At 46.3% G+C, this 18,036-nt stretch overlaps 1 protein-coding gene across 1 annotated transcript in view; it reads right to left on the reverse strand.

The window, feature by feature from the left end:
* gbe1b (glucan (1,4-alpha-), branching enzyme 1b) overlaps positions 1 to 18,036 on the reverse strand; it is a 275,869-nt gene that overhangs the window by 211,433 nt on the left and 46,400 nt on the right. The window contains exons 3-4 of the mRNA XM_031791268.1: positions 13,897 to 14,012; positions 1,729 to 1,854 (exon numbers count right to left, since the gene is read on the reverse strand). Coding sequence (XP_031647128.1) covers positions 1,729 to 1,854; positions 13,897 to 14,012 — 242 coding nt within the window. The remainder of the gene's footprint in view (positions 1 to 1,728; positions 1,855 to 13,896; positions 14,013 to 18,036) is intronic.

Raw genomic sequence — 18,036 nt, forward strand, 5'->3', positions numbered from 1 at the left:
GGGGGGAAAAACATGCGTAAAATCAATGTACACAAACAACAAGTGTGCAGCTAAATAAACAAAACACACAACATTTCTTTCCACAGGGCCGTGGGGTGAGACAGGGACGAAGCTTGAGCACCACCCTCTTCAACATATATATCATGAATTGGCGAGGGCAATGGAACAGTCAACAGCACCCGACCTCACCCTACTAGAATCTGAAGTAAAATGTCTCCTGTTTGCTGCTGATCTGGTGCTTCCGTCACCAACCAAGGAGGGCCTACAGCAGCACCTAGATCTTCTGCACAGATTCTGCCAGACTTGGGCCCTGACAGTAAATGTCAGTAAGACACAAATAATGGTGTTCAAAAAAAGGTCCAGTTCCCTGGCCCATTTATACAAATTCCATCTTGACACTGTTGCCCTAAAGCACAAAAAAAAACTATACCTACCTCGGCCTTAACATCGACAAAGCCTTGAACGATCAGAGACAAAGCAAGAAGGGCTTTCCACGTCACCAAAAGGAAGATAAAATTCGACATCCCACATAGACCAGAATTAGGCCGATACCTGCGAATTATCAAAATCCAGAAAAGAGAAGCTAAATTCTACAACCACCTAAAAGGAAACGATTCCCAAAATGTCCATAACAAAACCATCACTTCCAGAGAGATTAACCTAGAGAAGAGTCCCCTAAGCAAGCGGGTCCTGGGGCTCTGTTCTAAAACACAAACAGACCCCACAGAGTACCAGCACAGCAACACAATTAAATCCAACCAAATCATGAGAAACTAAAGATAATTACTTGGAATTAAAAATAATTAACCAAACAAACTGAGCAAACTGGAAAGCTATTTGGCCCTAAACAGAGAGTACACAGTGGCAGAATACCTGACCACTGTGACTGACCCAAACTTAAGGAAAGCTTTGACAACGTACAGTCTCAATGAGCATAACCTTACTATTTAGAAAGGCCGCCGTATGCAGACCTGGCTCTCAAGAGAAGACTGGCAATGTGCATACTGCCCACAAAATGAGTTGGAAACTGAGCTGCACTTCCTAACCTCCTGCCCAATGTATGACCATTTTAGAGACACATACAGTGGGGCAAAAAAGGATTTAGTCAGCCACCAATTGTGCAAGTTCTCCCACTTAAAAAGATGAGGCCTGTAATTTTCATCATAGGTACACATTGTAGGATTTTTAATGAATTTATTTGCAAATTATGGTGGAAAATAAGTATTTGGTCACCTACAAACAAGCACGAATTACAGGCCTCTCATCTTTTTAAGTGGGAGAACTTGCACAGACTCAATAACATCAGCTATTGCAGTTAGTAGAATAGACATGTGAATGAGTTTCCCCATTGAAAACCATCATGAATGATTAAGATGACAGGATGTGATGCAGGTTTATCTGGGATGGGGAGTGTTTTTTGGCTTCATCACTGATGATAGATCTTGTACAGAACTCATCATTTACTATATGTAAAGTGATGGAAGCCAGTGTAACATTAGACTGTATAACTTACTAGATAAGGTTGAGGACGACTTCAATACTTACTAGGTAAGAAATTCAGTACGTACTAGATAAGGTTGATGAGGAATTCCGTACTTACTAGATAAGGTTGATGAGGAATTCAGTACTTACCAGGTAAGGTTGATGATGAATTCAGTACTTACCAGGTAAGGTTGATGATGAATTCAGTACTTACCAGGTAAGGTTGAGGAGGAATTCAGTACTTACTAGATAAGGTTGAGGAGGGTCCCAGTGGACCCAGTCATAGATGACTTGTTTCTCGGTCTGGATGGCGTACTTGGCCCAAGGTGAAATGCGGTACAGACGCTCCCCTTTCTTAGTGTGGACCACAACCTGCAGGGACACCAGACAGGTGACAGGTGACACAGAGGTTACAGCAGTCGCAACAAAGACACATGGGGTCCGCTTCCCAATTGGTACCCTATTCCATTTATAGTGCACTACCTTTGACCAGGGCCCATAGGCACTACATAGGGAATAGGGTGCCATTTGGGAGTCAGCACCGGTATTATAGGTATAAAGTGTAAAGATTAAATTCCCAAAGAAAATGGTTAGAGACAGTGAAGTGAGGACAAAGAGGACAGGCTTTCAAAACATAGGGACAATGTAAGGCCGTTACCTGGGAGACAAGACAGATGACTGGGGTTAAAGAGGAAGTCACAACAGAAGTCACAATGAGAAGGTAATCCAAATTTTAAAAAAGGCCAAAAGGTCATAAGGGCATTTCAAACATAGGACGAAAAGGTAGGGCATTCAGAATATAGAAACGCTGTGCAGACCACCTGGGAAATAAGACTGATGACTGGGGTTAGAATTAGGTCAGACCGGTCAACAACTAAATCGTGTCCAGCAGACGGCTCTTTCCCTTTGCAACCATCTGGTTTCACAGAGTCTCAGAAAGGGACTTGAATGGAGCCTATGGCAGGAGCGGGGGGGGGGGGGGACTACCTCTGGAACTTCATTGGCTGATCTCTCAGTACATCAGCATCTAGTACACGTGTCCAACTCGTTCCACGGAGGACCGAGTGTCTGCGGGGCTCCTCCTTTATACTTGATTTATGAATTAAGGTCACTGATTAGTAAAGAACTGCTGGTCTAGGTCTTAATTGAAAGGGGGAAAAAAACAAAAAAAACAACAGACACTAGGCCCTGCTTGGAATGAGTATGACAACCCCTGATCTAGCATACCCCCTGATTACCTTGTGGATTTCAAAGTGCGAACAGTGCATGTGATTTAGGCTAAATCAGGAAGTGAGATGGGGAAAGTATGCATTGTAGATCTGGTTCACATAAACGTTATATGCCCAAACTCAGAATCAATTGGGCTTCCAAAAAATAATATGGTCGCTGTAATAGGACTGTAATAGGTCATGTCAAGCACAAGCATTTCGCTACACTCGCATTAACATCTGCTAACCACGTGTATGTGACCAATAACATATGTTAACCACGTGTATGTGACCAATAACATATGTTAACCACGTGTATGTGACCAATAACATCTGCTAACCACGTGTATGTGACCAATAACATCTGCTAACCATGTGTATGTGACCAATAACATTTGCTAACCATGTGTATGTGACCAATAACATCTGCTAACCACGTGTATGTGACCAATAACATCTGCTAACCACATGTATGTGACCAATAACATCTGCTAACCATGTGTATGTGACCAATAACATCTGCTAACCATGTGTATGTGACCAATAACATCTGCTAACCATGTGTATGTGACCAATAACATCTGCTAACCACGTGTATGTGACCAATAACATCTGCTAACCACATGTATGTGACCAATAACATCTGCTAACCATGTGTATGTGACCAATAACATCTGCTAACCACGTGTATGTGACCAATAACATCTGCTAACCACGTGTATGTGACCAATAACATATGTTAACCACGTGTATGTGACCAATAACATATGTTAACCACGTGTATGTGACCAATAACATCTGCTAACCACGTGTATGTGACCAATAACATCTGCTAACCATGTGTATGTGACCAATAACATCTGCTAACCACGTGTATGTGACCAATAACATCTGCTAACCACATGTATGTGACCAATAACATCTGCTAACCATGTGTATGTGACCAATAACATCTGCTAACCATGTGTATGTGACCAATAACATCTGCTAACCATGTGTATGTGACCAATAACATCTGTTAACCACGTGTATGTGACCAATAACATCTGCTAACCATGTGTATGTGACCAATAACATCTGCTAACCATGTGTATGTGACCAATAACATCTGCTAACCACGTGTATGTGACCAATAACATCTACTAACCATGTGTATGTTGACCAATAACATCTGCTAACCATGTGTATGTGACCAATAGCATCTGCTAACCATGTGTATGTGACCAATAACATCTGCTAACCATGTGTATGTGACCAATAACATCTGCTAACCATGTGTATGTGACCAATAGCATCTGCTAACCATGTGTATGTGACCAATAGCATCTGCTAACCATGTGTATGTGACCAATAGCATCTGCTAACCATGTGTATGTGACCAATAACATCTGCTAACCATGTGTATGTGACCAATAACATCTACTAACCATGTGACCAATAACATCTGCTAACCATGTGTATGTGACCAATAACATCTGCTAACCATGTGTATGTGACCAATAGCATCTGCTAACCATGTGTATGTGACCAATAACATCTGCTAACCACGTGTATGTGACCAATAACATGTGACTTGTATTTTGATGTATTTTTAAAGTGCCATCTAATACAGCTGTAGCGGTCTTTCTCTTTTAAGTCCCACTTTGTTGCACAGTGTTTCCAGGCTCTATATTTAGTAGCAAAATTAGCCTGGGGACAAGGTCAGTCAGGTCAAAGACGCATGGTAAAGCAAAGTCATTCAACACAAAGACCGAGTCAGGCCCATTCAACGACACAGAGACCGAAGTCAGGCCCATTCAACGACACACAGACCGAAGTCAGGCCCATTCAACGACACAGAGACCGAAGTCAGGCCCATTCAACGACACAGAGACCGAGTCAGGCCCATTCAACGACACAGAGATCGAGTCAGGCCCATTCAACGACACAGAGACCGAGTCAGGCCCATTCAACGGCACAGAGACCGAGTCAGGCCCATTCAACGACACAGAGACCGAGTCAGGCCCATTCAACGACACAGAGACCGAAGTCAGGCCCATTCAACGACACAGAGACCGAAGTCAGGCCCATTCAACGACACAGAGAGCCAAGTCAGGCCCATTCAACGACACAGAGACCGAAGTCAGGCCCATTCACCGACACAGAGACCGAAGTCAGGCCCATTCACCGACACAGAGACCGAAGTCAGGCCCATTCAACGACACAGAGACCGAAGTCAGGCCCATTCAACGACACAGAGACCGAAGTCAGGCCCATTCAACGACACAGAGACCGAAGTCAGGCCCAATCAACGACACAGAGACCGAAGTCAGGCCCATTCAACGACACAGAGACCGAAGTCAGGCCCATTCAACGGCACAGAGACCGAGTCAGGCCCATTCAACGACACAGAGACCGAGTCAGGCCCATTCAACGACACAGAGACCGAGTCAGGCCCATTCAACGACACAGAGACCGAGTCAGGCCTATTCAACGACACAGAGACCGAGTCAGGCCTATTCAACGACACAGAGAAAAGGTCCCAAATGGACAGCCTATTCCCTACATTGCGCACTACTTCCGACAAGAGGCAGGGCTATGGACAGTGCACTGTACCGAGAACAGAGTGTCAATTGGGATAAAAACCAGACCTTCCTCAGTAGAAGATGAAGGGATGACTGGAAGAAGGAACGAAAGGATGAGTGATACCAGTCCGAGAACATAAATCAACAATAGCTGCCAGGCCTCCTGTGCTCCAGACTGTACGTGTGTATAATTTACAGCGCATGCATAAATGTGCCACTGAGTGTGTCATGTGTGACACGAGTGTTTGCGTATTTCTCAGGAAATAGCTGACTCTCTGTTTCATCCATCTGCCAAAAGGAAAAAAGGTACCGGCTGTTCAATGAGCACTTTTCATTGTCAGTCCATCAAGGAAAGACATTCCACTTCAATCAAAGCTGCTCCCTCTTCCTCCATCATCCCTCCTTTCGCCTTTCTTCTCTCGTTCTCCCCCCCAATTTAATAGTGTGTACTCTGTGTGTGTGTCTGTGTGTGAATTTATCTATGGATAAATGCCTGGGAGACAAAATCAAGAAAAGTTTTGATAAATCCATGAATTAAAAGGGAAAGGAACATAATTTAATTCTAGATTGTTATTGAAAGGTCATTTAATTATAGATTATGTTATTGGCAAATATGATAAATGGTTCGATAATGTATCTTAATGATAGGTTAACTGACAGGCCTGTGTTTCACATCTCTTAATCTAGGTGAGGGAGGACTGTGTGTGTGTGTGTGTGTGTGTGTGGGAGGACTGTGTGTGTGTGTGTGTGTGTGTGTGTGGGAGGACTGAACCGAGTGCCATTTCTTTCTCCCTGCGGTGCTAATGCTGTCGGCTAGGATCAGTCACAATTTCCCATCCAGAGAGAAATGGGGGGGGGGGTGGGGGGTCCCAACTGGCGCCCTAAATAGTGTACTACATTTGACTAGAGCCTTATGTCCCTAAATAGGAAAAAGGGTGCAATTTGGGATGCAGAGAGAGAGAGAGAGAGAGAGAGAGAGAGAGAGAGAGAGAGAGACAGAGAGAGACAGAGAGAGAGACAGAGAGACAGAGAGAGAGATAGAGAGAGACAGAGACAGAGAGGGAGGGAGCAATCTGTGAAAATCAGAAATCTATGAGATCAAAAGGGTCGTAACGCTGCTGCCACTGCCTATCATCCATTATTGGTTCTATTAACCAGTCAGTCTCCTTTCTGACCCGCCAGGGACAGAGAAATATAGTGAGAGTGTTTGTGTGAGAAAGGAGAGAAGAGCGAGAGAAAGAGAAAAAGCAGGAGAATTAGAACATAATTAGCCTCTAAACACCTCTGTGGAGAGGGAATGACAGCCCCCACTGCCACCTGCCTGTAACCACTGTGTGTGTGTGTCTGCCACCTGCCTGTAACCACTGTGTGTGTGTATGTGTCTGCCACCTGCCTGTAACCACTGTGTGTGTGTGTGTGTGTGTGTGTGTGTGTGTGTGTGTGTGTGTGTGTGTGTGTCTGCCACCTGCCTGTAACCCTTGTGTGTGTGTGTGTGTGTCTGACACCTGCCTGTAACCTGTGTGTGGTGTGTGTGTGTGTGTGTGTGTGTGTGTGTGTGTGTGTGTGTGTCTGCCACCTGCCTGTAACCCTCCTAGCCCCCTCCACCTCCCTAGCCCCCTCCACCTCCCCTTCCTAGCCCGCTCCCAGCCCCCTCTCCCCAGGCAGCCTTCCCCACTGGGATATTCTCATTCCATGTGGCCCACCTGGGGACAACTAGGCCCATTCTGGACCCCCCAGCAACACAATTCACACTTCATAAAGATTCTAGACAGACAGATAGCTGAAGAAACGGATTGGTAGGAGGGCCAGAGTCATGCTGCGTCCCAAACGGCTCCTTATTTCCTACATAGTGCCTAGTCCCCTATGGGCCTTGTTCAAAAGTTGTGCACTATATAGGGAGGCATTTGGGACACAGGCCTGAAGGGCTAGTACTACAGACTAAATGACTAGAATTAGAGGTTTATTAGAGGGGAGAGGAGAGCAGGGTGGGGTGGGAATCAAAACAACCTGATACCCAAGTTGCTCTGGTAGTGGTACTGTGTGTTGGATACTGGCAATGCTATCAACAAGCCTTTCAGCATGCTGGCAGAGAAGGGCAGTCAACATGTACTGCACGGACACAAATTACTCACAATTGGTTGAAAGAAATTGATAAGAAGATTGTGGGAGCTGTACTGTTAGATTTCAGTGCAGCCTTCGATATTATTGAGCCCAACCTGTTGTTGAGAACACTTATGTGTTGTGGCTTTTCAACCTCTGCCATATTGTGGATTCAGAGCCATCTATCGAATAGAACTCAAAAGGGTTCTCTTTCACAGAAGCTTCTCCAATGTCAAACATGTAGGGTGTGGTGTACCACAGAGAACCTCTCTAGGCCCTCTACTCTTTTTTTTTGTTTTACCAATGACCTGCCACTGGCATTAAACAAAGTCTGTGTGTCCACGTATGCTGATGATTCAACCACATACAGGTCAACAACCACAGCTAATGAAGTCACTGAAACCCTTAAAGAGTTGCATTCAGTTTTGGAATGAGTTCCCAGTTAAAAAATTTTTTTTAAAGAATCCTGACAAATCTCTAAAATTAAGAGCATTGCATTTGGTACAAATCATTCGCTAAACTCTATACCTCAGCTCAATCTGGTAATGAATGGTGTGGCTGTTGAACAAGTTAGGGAGACTAAATTATTTGGCATTACCTTAGATTGTAAACTGTCATGATCAAAACATACAGATTCAATGGTTGTAAAGATGGGGAGAGGTCTGTCCGTAATAAAGAGAAACTCTGCTTTTTTGACACCACACTCCTAAAAGCAGGAAGGCCTAGTTAAGATGCAACTGGCCCAGAACAGAGCTGCACGTCTTGCTCTTCATTGTAATCAGAGGGCAAATATAAATACTATGCATGCCACTCTCTCTTGGCCAATAGTTGATCACAGCTGCATCACCTTTTTTTACAAGAACCATCAAAGTGTTGACAAATCTCAATTGTCTGCATAGTCAACTTACACAGACACTTACCCCACCAGAAATGGTCTTTTCACAGTCCCAAAATCCAGAACAAATTCAAGAAGGGTTGCTAGATTGAATCCCGCGAGCTGACAAGGTAAAAAAAAAATCTGTCGTTCTGCCCCCTGAACAAGGCAGTTAACCCACTGTTGCTAGGCGACCATTGAAAATAAGAATTTGTTCTTAACTGATTTCCCTAGTTAAATAAAAGTTAAATAAAAAATACAAATAGATAGTGTGCATGTATAAAATCTAGTGCCGTTGTCGTCTATTAATGTTCTGTAATATGTCATCGTTCATGTGGAACCCAGAAAGAGCATGTGTAGCTTTCACAACAGCTAATGGGCATCCCGATAAAATAACAAAACAACAACATATTAGAGGGGGACGCAGGGAGGCGGCAGGCAGGGTTGGGGTGAGAGGTGACAGAGGGAATAAAACACCAACTGGAAGCATATTAGAGGGAGAAGCAGGGAGGCGGCAGGCAGGGTTGGGGTGAGAGGTGACAGAGGGAATAAAACACCAACTGGAAGCATATTAGAGGGGGAAGCAGGGAGGCGGCAGGCAGGGTTGGGGTGAGAGGTGACAGAGGAATAAAACACCAACTGCGGCAGGCAGGGTTGGGGTGAGAGGTGACAGAGGGAATAAAACACCAACTGGAAGCATATTAGAGGGAGAAGCAGGGAGGTGGCAGGCAGGGTTGGGGTGAGAGGTGACAGAGGAATAAAAACACCAACTGCTACATGTCTAACATAATGTAAGTTAAGCTGCTATTATACTACAATATTATATAGTATAATATAAGTGAAGCTGCTCTGGTACTATAGTATCATGCAAGTTAGTTAAGCTGCTATTATACTACAATATAATAAAAGTATAATGTAAAGTACACTGCTCAAAAAAATAAAGGGAACACTTAAACAACACTATTTAATTCCAAGTCAATCACACTTGAAATCAAACTGTCCACTTAGGAAGCAACACTGGGTAAGCAACACAATACATTTCACATGCTGTTGTGGAAATGGAATAGACAACAGGTGTAAATTATAGGCAATTAGCACACCCCCAATAAAGGAGTGGTTCTGCAGGTGGTGACCACAGACCACTTCTCAGGTCCAATGCTTCCTGGCTGATGTTTTGGTCACTTTGAATGCTGGTGGTGCTTTCACTCTAGTGGTAGCATGAGACGGAGTCTACAACCCACACAAGTGGCTCAGGTAGTGCAGCTCATCCAGGATGGCACATCAATGCGAGCTGTGGCAAGAAGGTTTGCTGTGTCTGTCAGCGTAGTGTCCAGAGCATGGAGGCGCTACCAGGAGACAGACCAGTACATCAAGAGACGTGGATGAGGCCGTAGGAGGTCAACAACCCAGCAGCAGGACCGCTACCTCCGCCTTTGTGCAAGGAGGAGCAGGTGGAGCACTGACAGAGCCCTGCAAAATGACCTCCAGCAGGCCACAAATGTGCACGTGTCTGCTCAAACGGAAACAGACTCCATGAGGGTGGTATGAGGGCCCGACGACCACAGGTGAGGGTTGTGCTTACAGCCCAACACCGTGCAGGACGTTTGGCATTTGCCAGAGAACACCAAGATTGGTAAATTCGCCACTGGCACCCTGTGCTCTTCACAGATGAAAGCAGGTTCACACTGAGCACATGTGACAGACGTGACAGTCTGGAGACGCCGTGGAGAATGTTCTGCTGCCTGCAACATCCTCCAGCATGACCGGTTTGGCGGTGGGTCAGTCATGGTGTGGGGTGGCATTTCTTTAGGGGCCCGCCATGCCCTCCATTTGCTCGCCAGATGTAGCCTGACTGCCATTAGGTACCGAGATGAGATCCTCAGACCCCTTGTGAGACCATACGCTGGTGCGGTTGGCCCTGGGTTCCTCCTAATGCAAGACAATGCTAGACCTCATGTGGCTGGAGTGTGTCAGCAGTTCCTGCAAGAGGAAGGCATTGATGCTATGGACTGGCCCGCCCGTTCCCCAGACCTGAATCCAATTGAGCACATGGGACATCATATCTCGCTCCATCCACCAATGCCACGTTGCACCACAGACTGTCCAGGAGTTGGTGGACGCTTTAGTCCAGGTCTGGGAGGAGATCCCTCAGGAGACCATCTGCCACCTCATCAGGAGCATGCCTAGGCGTTGTAGGGAGGTCATGCAGGCACGTGGAGGCCACACACACTACTGAGCCTCATTTTGACTTGTTTTAAGGACATTACATCAAAGTTGGATCAGCCTGTAGTGTGGTTTTTCCACTTTAATTTTGAGTGTGACTCCAAATCCAGACCTCCATGGGTTGATAAATTTGATTTCCATTGATCATTTTTGTGTGATTTTGTCGTCAGCACATTCAACTATGTAAAGAAAAAAGTATTTAATAAGAATATTTCATTCATTCAGATCTAGGATGTGTTATTTTACTGTTCCCTTTATTTTCTGGAGCAGTGTATAATATAGTATCATGTAAGTTAAGCTGCTCTGGTACTACAGTATAATATAGTATCATGTAAGTTAAGCTGCTCTGGTACTACAGTATAATATAGTATCATGTAAGTTAAGCTGCTCTGGTACTACAGTATAATATAGTATCATGTAAGTTAAGCTGCTCTGGTACTACAGTATAATATAGTATCATGTAAGTTAAGCTGCTCTGGTACTACAGTATAATATAGTATCATGTAAGTTAAGCTGCTCTGGTACTACAGTATAATATAGTATCATGTAAGTTAAGCTGCTCTGGTACTACAGTATAATATAGTATCATGTAAATGAAGCTGCCCTGGTACTACAACGGTGAAGTTTGAAGAGCAAAAATAGTTTACACTGTGTGGCGTACGGCCGGTCCACTGGGCTGTGTTGGAAAACCTTAGCAGGAAGACTCTACAAGGACAGACTGTGACAGCAATTAAGCCGAGAGAGACACTGATGTAGCTTTTAGGGCAAAAACAAAACAAAACATGAAGACAATGAACTAAGAGCTTGTTTGCAGTTGGCATATTGTTCCCCAGAAGCAGAGAGCGCAACAGAATGATGCACAGGGCAACTGCTTTACATGAAACAAACGATTGGAGTGGGGCCCTTGGTGTACACGCACAGAGGCAGACAGGAGCAGGGCCCTTGGCGCGCACACACACACACACACACACACACACACACACACACACACACACGACCCTTGGTTCCAGGAAGGAGTAGCTGTGGAACTAATTTAGATGAGGAAACTCCGAGCCAGGCAGAACCAAGAGCCAAGCAGCTTAGAGCGATGAAGGAGGAGGCTTGAGGTAGTGAGGGAGACAGAGAGGGAGAGGGGGAGGAGGCTTGAGGTAGTGAGGGAGGGAGGGAGGGACAGAGGGATGAGGGAGAGAGGGAGTAGGCTTGAGGTAGTGAGGTAGTGAGGGAGGGAGGGAGGGACAGAGGGAGTAGGCTTGAGGTAGTGAGGGAGGGAGGGACAGAGGGATGAGGGAGAGAGGGAGTAGGCTTGAGGTAGTGAGGGAGGGAGGGAGGGAGGGACAGAGGGATGAGGGAGAGAGGGATGTAGAAACAGTCATGATTCTCTCATCAGATATATTGTATCTCCACATTCCACTGTAAACGATCATTCTGTATTCTACCACAGAGTTGAATTCCTTAGCTTCAACCCACTGTGTGTAGGAGTCTAGCAGACAGACTTGAAAAAATATATATATATAAAAAAGGGCAATATACAGTTGCTACATCCACTTCTGGACCTGTATGTATGATATGTACCCATTGGTTCATGCAGAATATAACTGATACGTGCCTTACATACCCAATCAGAACCCAAACTATAGTATTGTCGGCTACCTTGATAACACACAGCAGTCAATGTTTTACTCCCACGTTTGTAAACAAACACTGTATAGCCTCAAAGCACGCTTAAAATTATAATTTTGGTATCGTGGATGGTCAGTCCTTGCATCTATATCTCTGTCTATGAATTTGAGTGTGGTTCAATTTCTCTCCCTTCAGCTTTTTACTGAAACAGTACGCTATGTTATCCATTTCAACTGCGGTTTGCCCCTTTAACCAGCTTATGAGAGCACATTCTCTGTTACAAATCAGACCCGGCCAAGAGGAGGTAGCGGCTTCAGAAACAGACCAAGAGGAAGTAGCGGCTTCAGAAACAGACCAAGAGGAAGTAGCGGCTTCAGAAACAGACCAAGAGGAAGTAGCGGCTTCAGAAACAGACCAAGAGGAGGTAGCGGCTTCAGAAACAGACCCGAACCAAGAGGAGGTAGCGGCTTCAGAAACAGACCCGAACCAAGAGGAGGTAGCGGCTTCAGAAACAGACCCGACCAAGAGGAGGTAGCGGCTTCAGAAACAGACCCGACCAAGAGGAGGTAGCGGCTTCAGAAACAGACCAAGAGGTGGTAGCGGCATCAGAAACAGACCAAGAGGAGGTAGCGGCTTCAGAAACAGACCCGACCAAGAGGAGGTAGCGGCTTCAGAAACAGACCCGACCAAGAGGAGGTAGCGGCTTCAGAAACAGACCCGACCAAGAGGAGGTAGCGGCTTCAGAAACAGACCCGACCAAGAGGAGGTAGCGGCTTCAGAAACAGACCCGACCAAGAGGAGGTAGCGGCTTCAGAAACAGACCCGACCAAGAGGAGGTAGCGGCTTCAGAAACAGACCCGACCAAGAGGAGGTAGCGGCTTCAGAAACAGACCAAGAGGTGGTAGCGGCTTCAGAAACAGACCAAGAGGTGGTAGCGGCATCAGAAACAGACCAAGAGGAGGTAGCGGCTTCAGAAACAGACCAAGAGGAGGTAGCGGCTTCAGAAACAGACCAAGAGGAAGTAGCGGCTTCAGAAACAGACCCGACCAAGAGGAAGTAGCGGCTTCAGAAACAGACCAAGAGGAAGTAGCGGCTTCAGAAACAGACCAAGAGGAGGTAGCGGCTTCAGAAACCGACCAAAAGGAAGTAGCGGCTTCAGAAACAGACCAAGAGGAAGTAGCTGCTTCAGAAACCGACCAAGAGGGGGTAGCGGCTTCAGAAACCGACAAAGAGGCAGTAGCTGTACAGAAACAGACTAAGAGGCAGTAGCGGCTTCAGAAACAGACCAAGAGGAAGTAGCGGCTTCAGAAACAGACCAAGTGGAAGTAGCTGTACAGAAACAGACCAAGTGGAAGTAGCTGTACAGAAACCGACCAAGAGGAAGTAGCGACTTCAGAAACCGACCAAGAGGGAGTAGCGGCTTCAGAAAGTCTAATCTTGTGACCCACTGGGAATGTGATGAAAGAAATAAAAGCTGAAATAATTATCTAGTATTATTCTGACCGTTCACGTTCTTAAAATAAAGTGGTGATCCTAACTGACCTAAAACAGGGATATTTTACTTGCATTAAATGTCAGGAATTGTGAAAAACTGAGTTTAAATGCATTTGGCTACCTGGATAGTATATAGCAGTACTGTAGGCCTACCTGGATAATATATAGCAGTACTGTAGGCCTACCTTAACATGTATCAGTACTGTAGGCCTACCTTAACATGTATCAGTACTGTAGGCCTACCTTAACATGTATCAGTACTGTAGGCCTACCTTAACATATATCAGTACTGTAGGCCCAGCTGTATATAAAGCAGTACTGTAAAGCCTACCTTGAGTTTGGTGTTGTGTTCGATGGCTGGTGACTTGTCATGCTTGGGGGGCAGACACAGTTCCCATTTTCCAAACTCTTTCTTCTCGTACGGGTGAGAGAAGTTGTCCCAACCATCTATGAAACAAAAGAAAGAATGATTTATTTAATGTTTCTACTACACATATTGTATATACAATCATTTATATAGTATTCGATTTCTGTACTATAAAAATATAAGCTACATTTGCCTTTGAAGTAGGCTGGATATCGGCCTAGCAGGGAGATGTCAGACATTGTGTTTTTCTGCCCAATATGTGGGCATGTATTTGCAAAATGGATAATAAATTGTCACTAAAAGTATTTAGAATATTGTACAAAACCATCAGCAGGCTCCTGAGAAATAGCCACAACCTGTCCTGTATCGCCGCCCTGCATCACCACACTGCATTGCCGCAACACCGCCCTGCATCACCAAATCACCTCCCTGTATCACCACCCTGCATCACCAAATCACCTCCCTGTATCACCACCCTGCATCACCGCCCTGCATCACCAAATCTCCTCCCTGTATCACCACCCTGCATCACCACCCTGCATCGCCGCATCACCCACCCTGCATCACCAAATCACCTCCCTGTATCACCACCCTGCATCACCGCCCTGCATCACCAAATCTCCTCCCTGTATCACCACCCTGCATCACCGCCCTGCATCACCTCCCTGTATCACCACCCTGCATTGCCGCAACACCGCCCTGCATCACCAAATCACCTCCCTGTATCACCACCCTGCATCACCAAATCACCTCCCTGTATCACCACCCTGCATCACCACCCTGCATCACCAAATCACCTCCCTGTATCACCACCCTGCATCACCACCCTGCATCGCCGCATCACCCACCCTGCATCACCAAATCACCTCCCTGTATCACCACCCTGCATCACCACCCTGCATCACCAAATCACCTCCCTGTATCACCACCCTGCATCACCACCCTGCATCGCCGCATCACCCACCCTGCATCACCAAATCACCTCCCTGTATCACCACCCTGCATCACCGCCCTGCATCACCAAATCACCTCCCTGTATCACCACCCTGCATCACCGCCCTGCATCACCAAATCACCTCCCTGTATCACCTCCCTGTATCACCACCCTGCATCGCCGCATCACCCACCCTGCATCACCAAATCACCTCCCTGTATCACCACCCTGCATCACCTCCCTGCATCACCAAATCACCTCCCTGTATCACCACCCTGCATCACCCACCCTGCATCACCGCCTTGCATCACCAAATCACCTCACCACCCTGCATCACCACCCTGCATCACCGCCCTGCATCACCCCATCACTGCCCTGTATCACCCTATCACTGCCCTGCATCACCGCCCTGCATCACCGCCCTGTATCACCCAATCACTGCCCTGCATCACCGCCCTGCATCACCCCACCACTGCCCTGTATCACCCTATCACTGCCCTGCATCACCGCTCTGCATCACCGCATCACTGCCCTGTATCACCCAATCACTGCCCTGCATCACCGCCCTGCATCACCGCCCTGCATCACCGCCCTGCATCACCCCATCACTGCCCTGTATCACCGCCCTGTATCACCGCCCTGTATCACCGCATCACCGCCCTGTATCACCCCATCACTGCCCTGTATCACCGCCCTGTATCACCCCATCACTGCCCTGTATCACTGTATTACCACCCTGCATCGCCGCCCTGCATCACTGCATCACCGGCCCGTATCGCCACCCTGTATCGCCGTATCACCGCCCTGCATCGCCGTATCCCCGCCCTGCATCACCACACTGCATCACCGTATCCCCGCCCTGCATCACCGCCCTGCATCACCGCCCTGCATCGCCGTATCACCGCCCTGCATCACAACACTGTATTACCACCCTGCATCGCCGCCCTGCATCACTGCATCACCGGCCCGTATCCCCACCCTGCATCACCGGCCCGTATCCCCACCCTGCATCGCCGTATCACTGCCCTGCATCACCACACTGCATCACCGCCCTGTATCACCACACTGTATCACCACACTGCATCACCACCCTACATCGCCGCATCACCGCTCTGCATCACCAAATCACCACCCTGCATCACCGCCCTACATCACCCCATCACTGCCCTATATCGCCACCCTGTACCACTGCCCGTACGAATCACCTGAGAAACAGACAAACCTGTACCACTGCCCGAACAAATCACCTGAGAAACAGACAAACCTGTACCACTGCCCGAACAAATCACCTGAGAAACAGACAAACCTGTACCACTGCCCGAACAAATCACCTGAGAAACAGACAAACCTGTACCACTGCCCGAACAAATCACCTGAGAAACAGACAAACCTGTACCACTGCCCGAACAAATCACCTGAGAAACAGACAAACCTGTACCACTGCCCGAACAAATCACCTGAGAAACAGACAAACCTGTACCACTGCCCGAAAAAATCACCTGAGAAACAGACAAACCTGTACCACTGCCCGAACAAATCACCTGAGAAACAGACAAACCTGTACCACTGCCCGAACAAATCACCTGAGAAACAGACAAACCTGTACCACTGCCCGAACAAATCACCTGAGAAACAGACAAACCTGTACCACTGCCCGAACAAATCACCTGAGAAACAGACACAACCTGTCCTGTACAACTGCCCGAACAAATCACCTGCTGTCAGACTTTACAACAACTCCACCCACTGCTGTCAGACTTTACAACAACTCCACCCACTGCTGTCAGACTTTACAACAACTCCACCCACTGCTGTCAGACTTTACAACAACTCCACCCACTGCTGTCAGACTTTACAACAACTCCACCCACTGCTGTCAGACTTTACAACAACTCCACCCACTGCTGTCAGACTTTACAACAACTCCACCCACTGCTGTCAGACTTTACAACAACTCCACCCACTGCTGTCAGACTTTACAACAACTCCACCCACTGCTGTCAGACTTTACAACAACTCCACCCACTGCTGTCAGACTTTACAACAACTCCACCCACTGCTGTCAGACTTTACAACAACTCCAGCTCTTAAATGTATTTCCCCCAAAACGTATTTTTAACAAGCACATTGTTACATTTGTTTCCACCATGAAAATATATCCTGTAGTGTCCTGTATTCTATTATGGCATGTATTTTCAGCATTATTCTTTTTGCTAAGCAATTTTTTTTAAACAAACTAATTCCGCATTTCTTCAGTTTTAATCCATGTGTGCAAGAATCAATTAAGTCAAACTCCTAAAACAGGAAGAAGAGCAACATAAAAGTTAGTGCACTCATCAAGCAAAGCGTCGGACGTCATTGATCACATGGTAATGTTACTTTGGAACGAGCATAATATGGAGGTGACCTACTTTTCACCTCAAGCCAACACATTTACAAAAAGACAGACACACCGTTGAGATTTAGGATGGTAAAGTTTGTTTTTTTAAACAGATCAAGGCTGTTTTTCAAAACTCAGATTTCAATAGTAAAAAATGTCATGTTCAAAGAAAAACAACAAATATCCAGTACCAGTCAAAAGTTTGGACACACCGACTCATTCAAGGGTGCTTGGAAATGTTTTCCTGTTTTATACACAGTAGAATAATAGTAAAGATATCAAAAAGTATGAAACAACACATAAGGAATCATATAGTAACATAACAAGTGTGTTAAATATGATTTATATTTTGGATTCTTCAAAGTAGCCACCCTTTGCCTTGATGACAACTTTGCATAGTCTTGGCATTCTCTCAACCAGCTTCACCTGGAATGCTTTTCCAACAGTCTTGGAGTTCCCACATATGTGGACCACTTGTTGGCTGCTTTTCCTTCACAAATCATCCCAAACCATCTCAATTGGGTTGAGGTCGAATGATTGTGGAGGCCAGGTCATCTGATGTAGCACTCCATCACTCTCCTTCTTGGTCAAATAGCCTTTACACAGACTGGAGGTGTGTTGGGTCATTGTCCTGTAGAAAAACAAATGATAGTGGGACTAAGTGCAAACCAGATGGGATGGCGTATCGCTGCGGAATGCTGTGGTAGCCATGCTGGTTAAGTGTGCCTTGAATTCTAAATAAAATCACTGACAGTGTCACCAGCAAAGCACCCACACACCACCGCCTCCA

This window comes from Oncorhynchus kisutch, linkage group LG15 (assembly GCF_002021735.2).
Source record: "Oncorhynchus kisutch isolate 150728-3 linkage group LG15, Okis_V2, whole genome shotgun sequence".
NCBI classification, from domain to species: domain Eukaryota; kingdom Metazoa; phylum Chordata; class Actinopteri; order Salmoniformes; family Salmonidae; genus Oncorhynchus; species Oncorhynchus kisutch.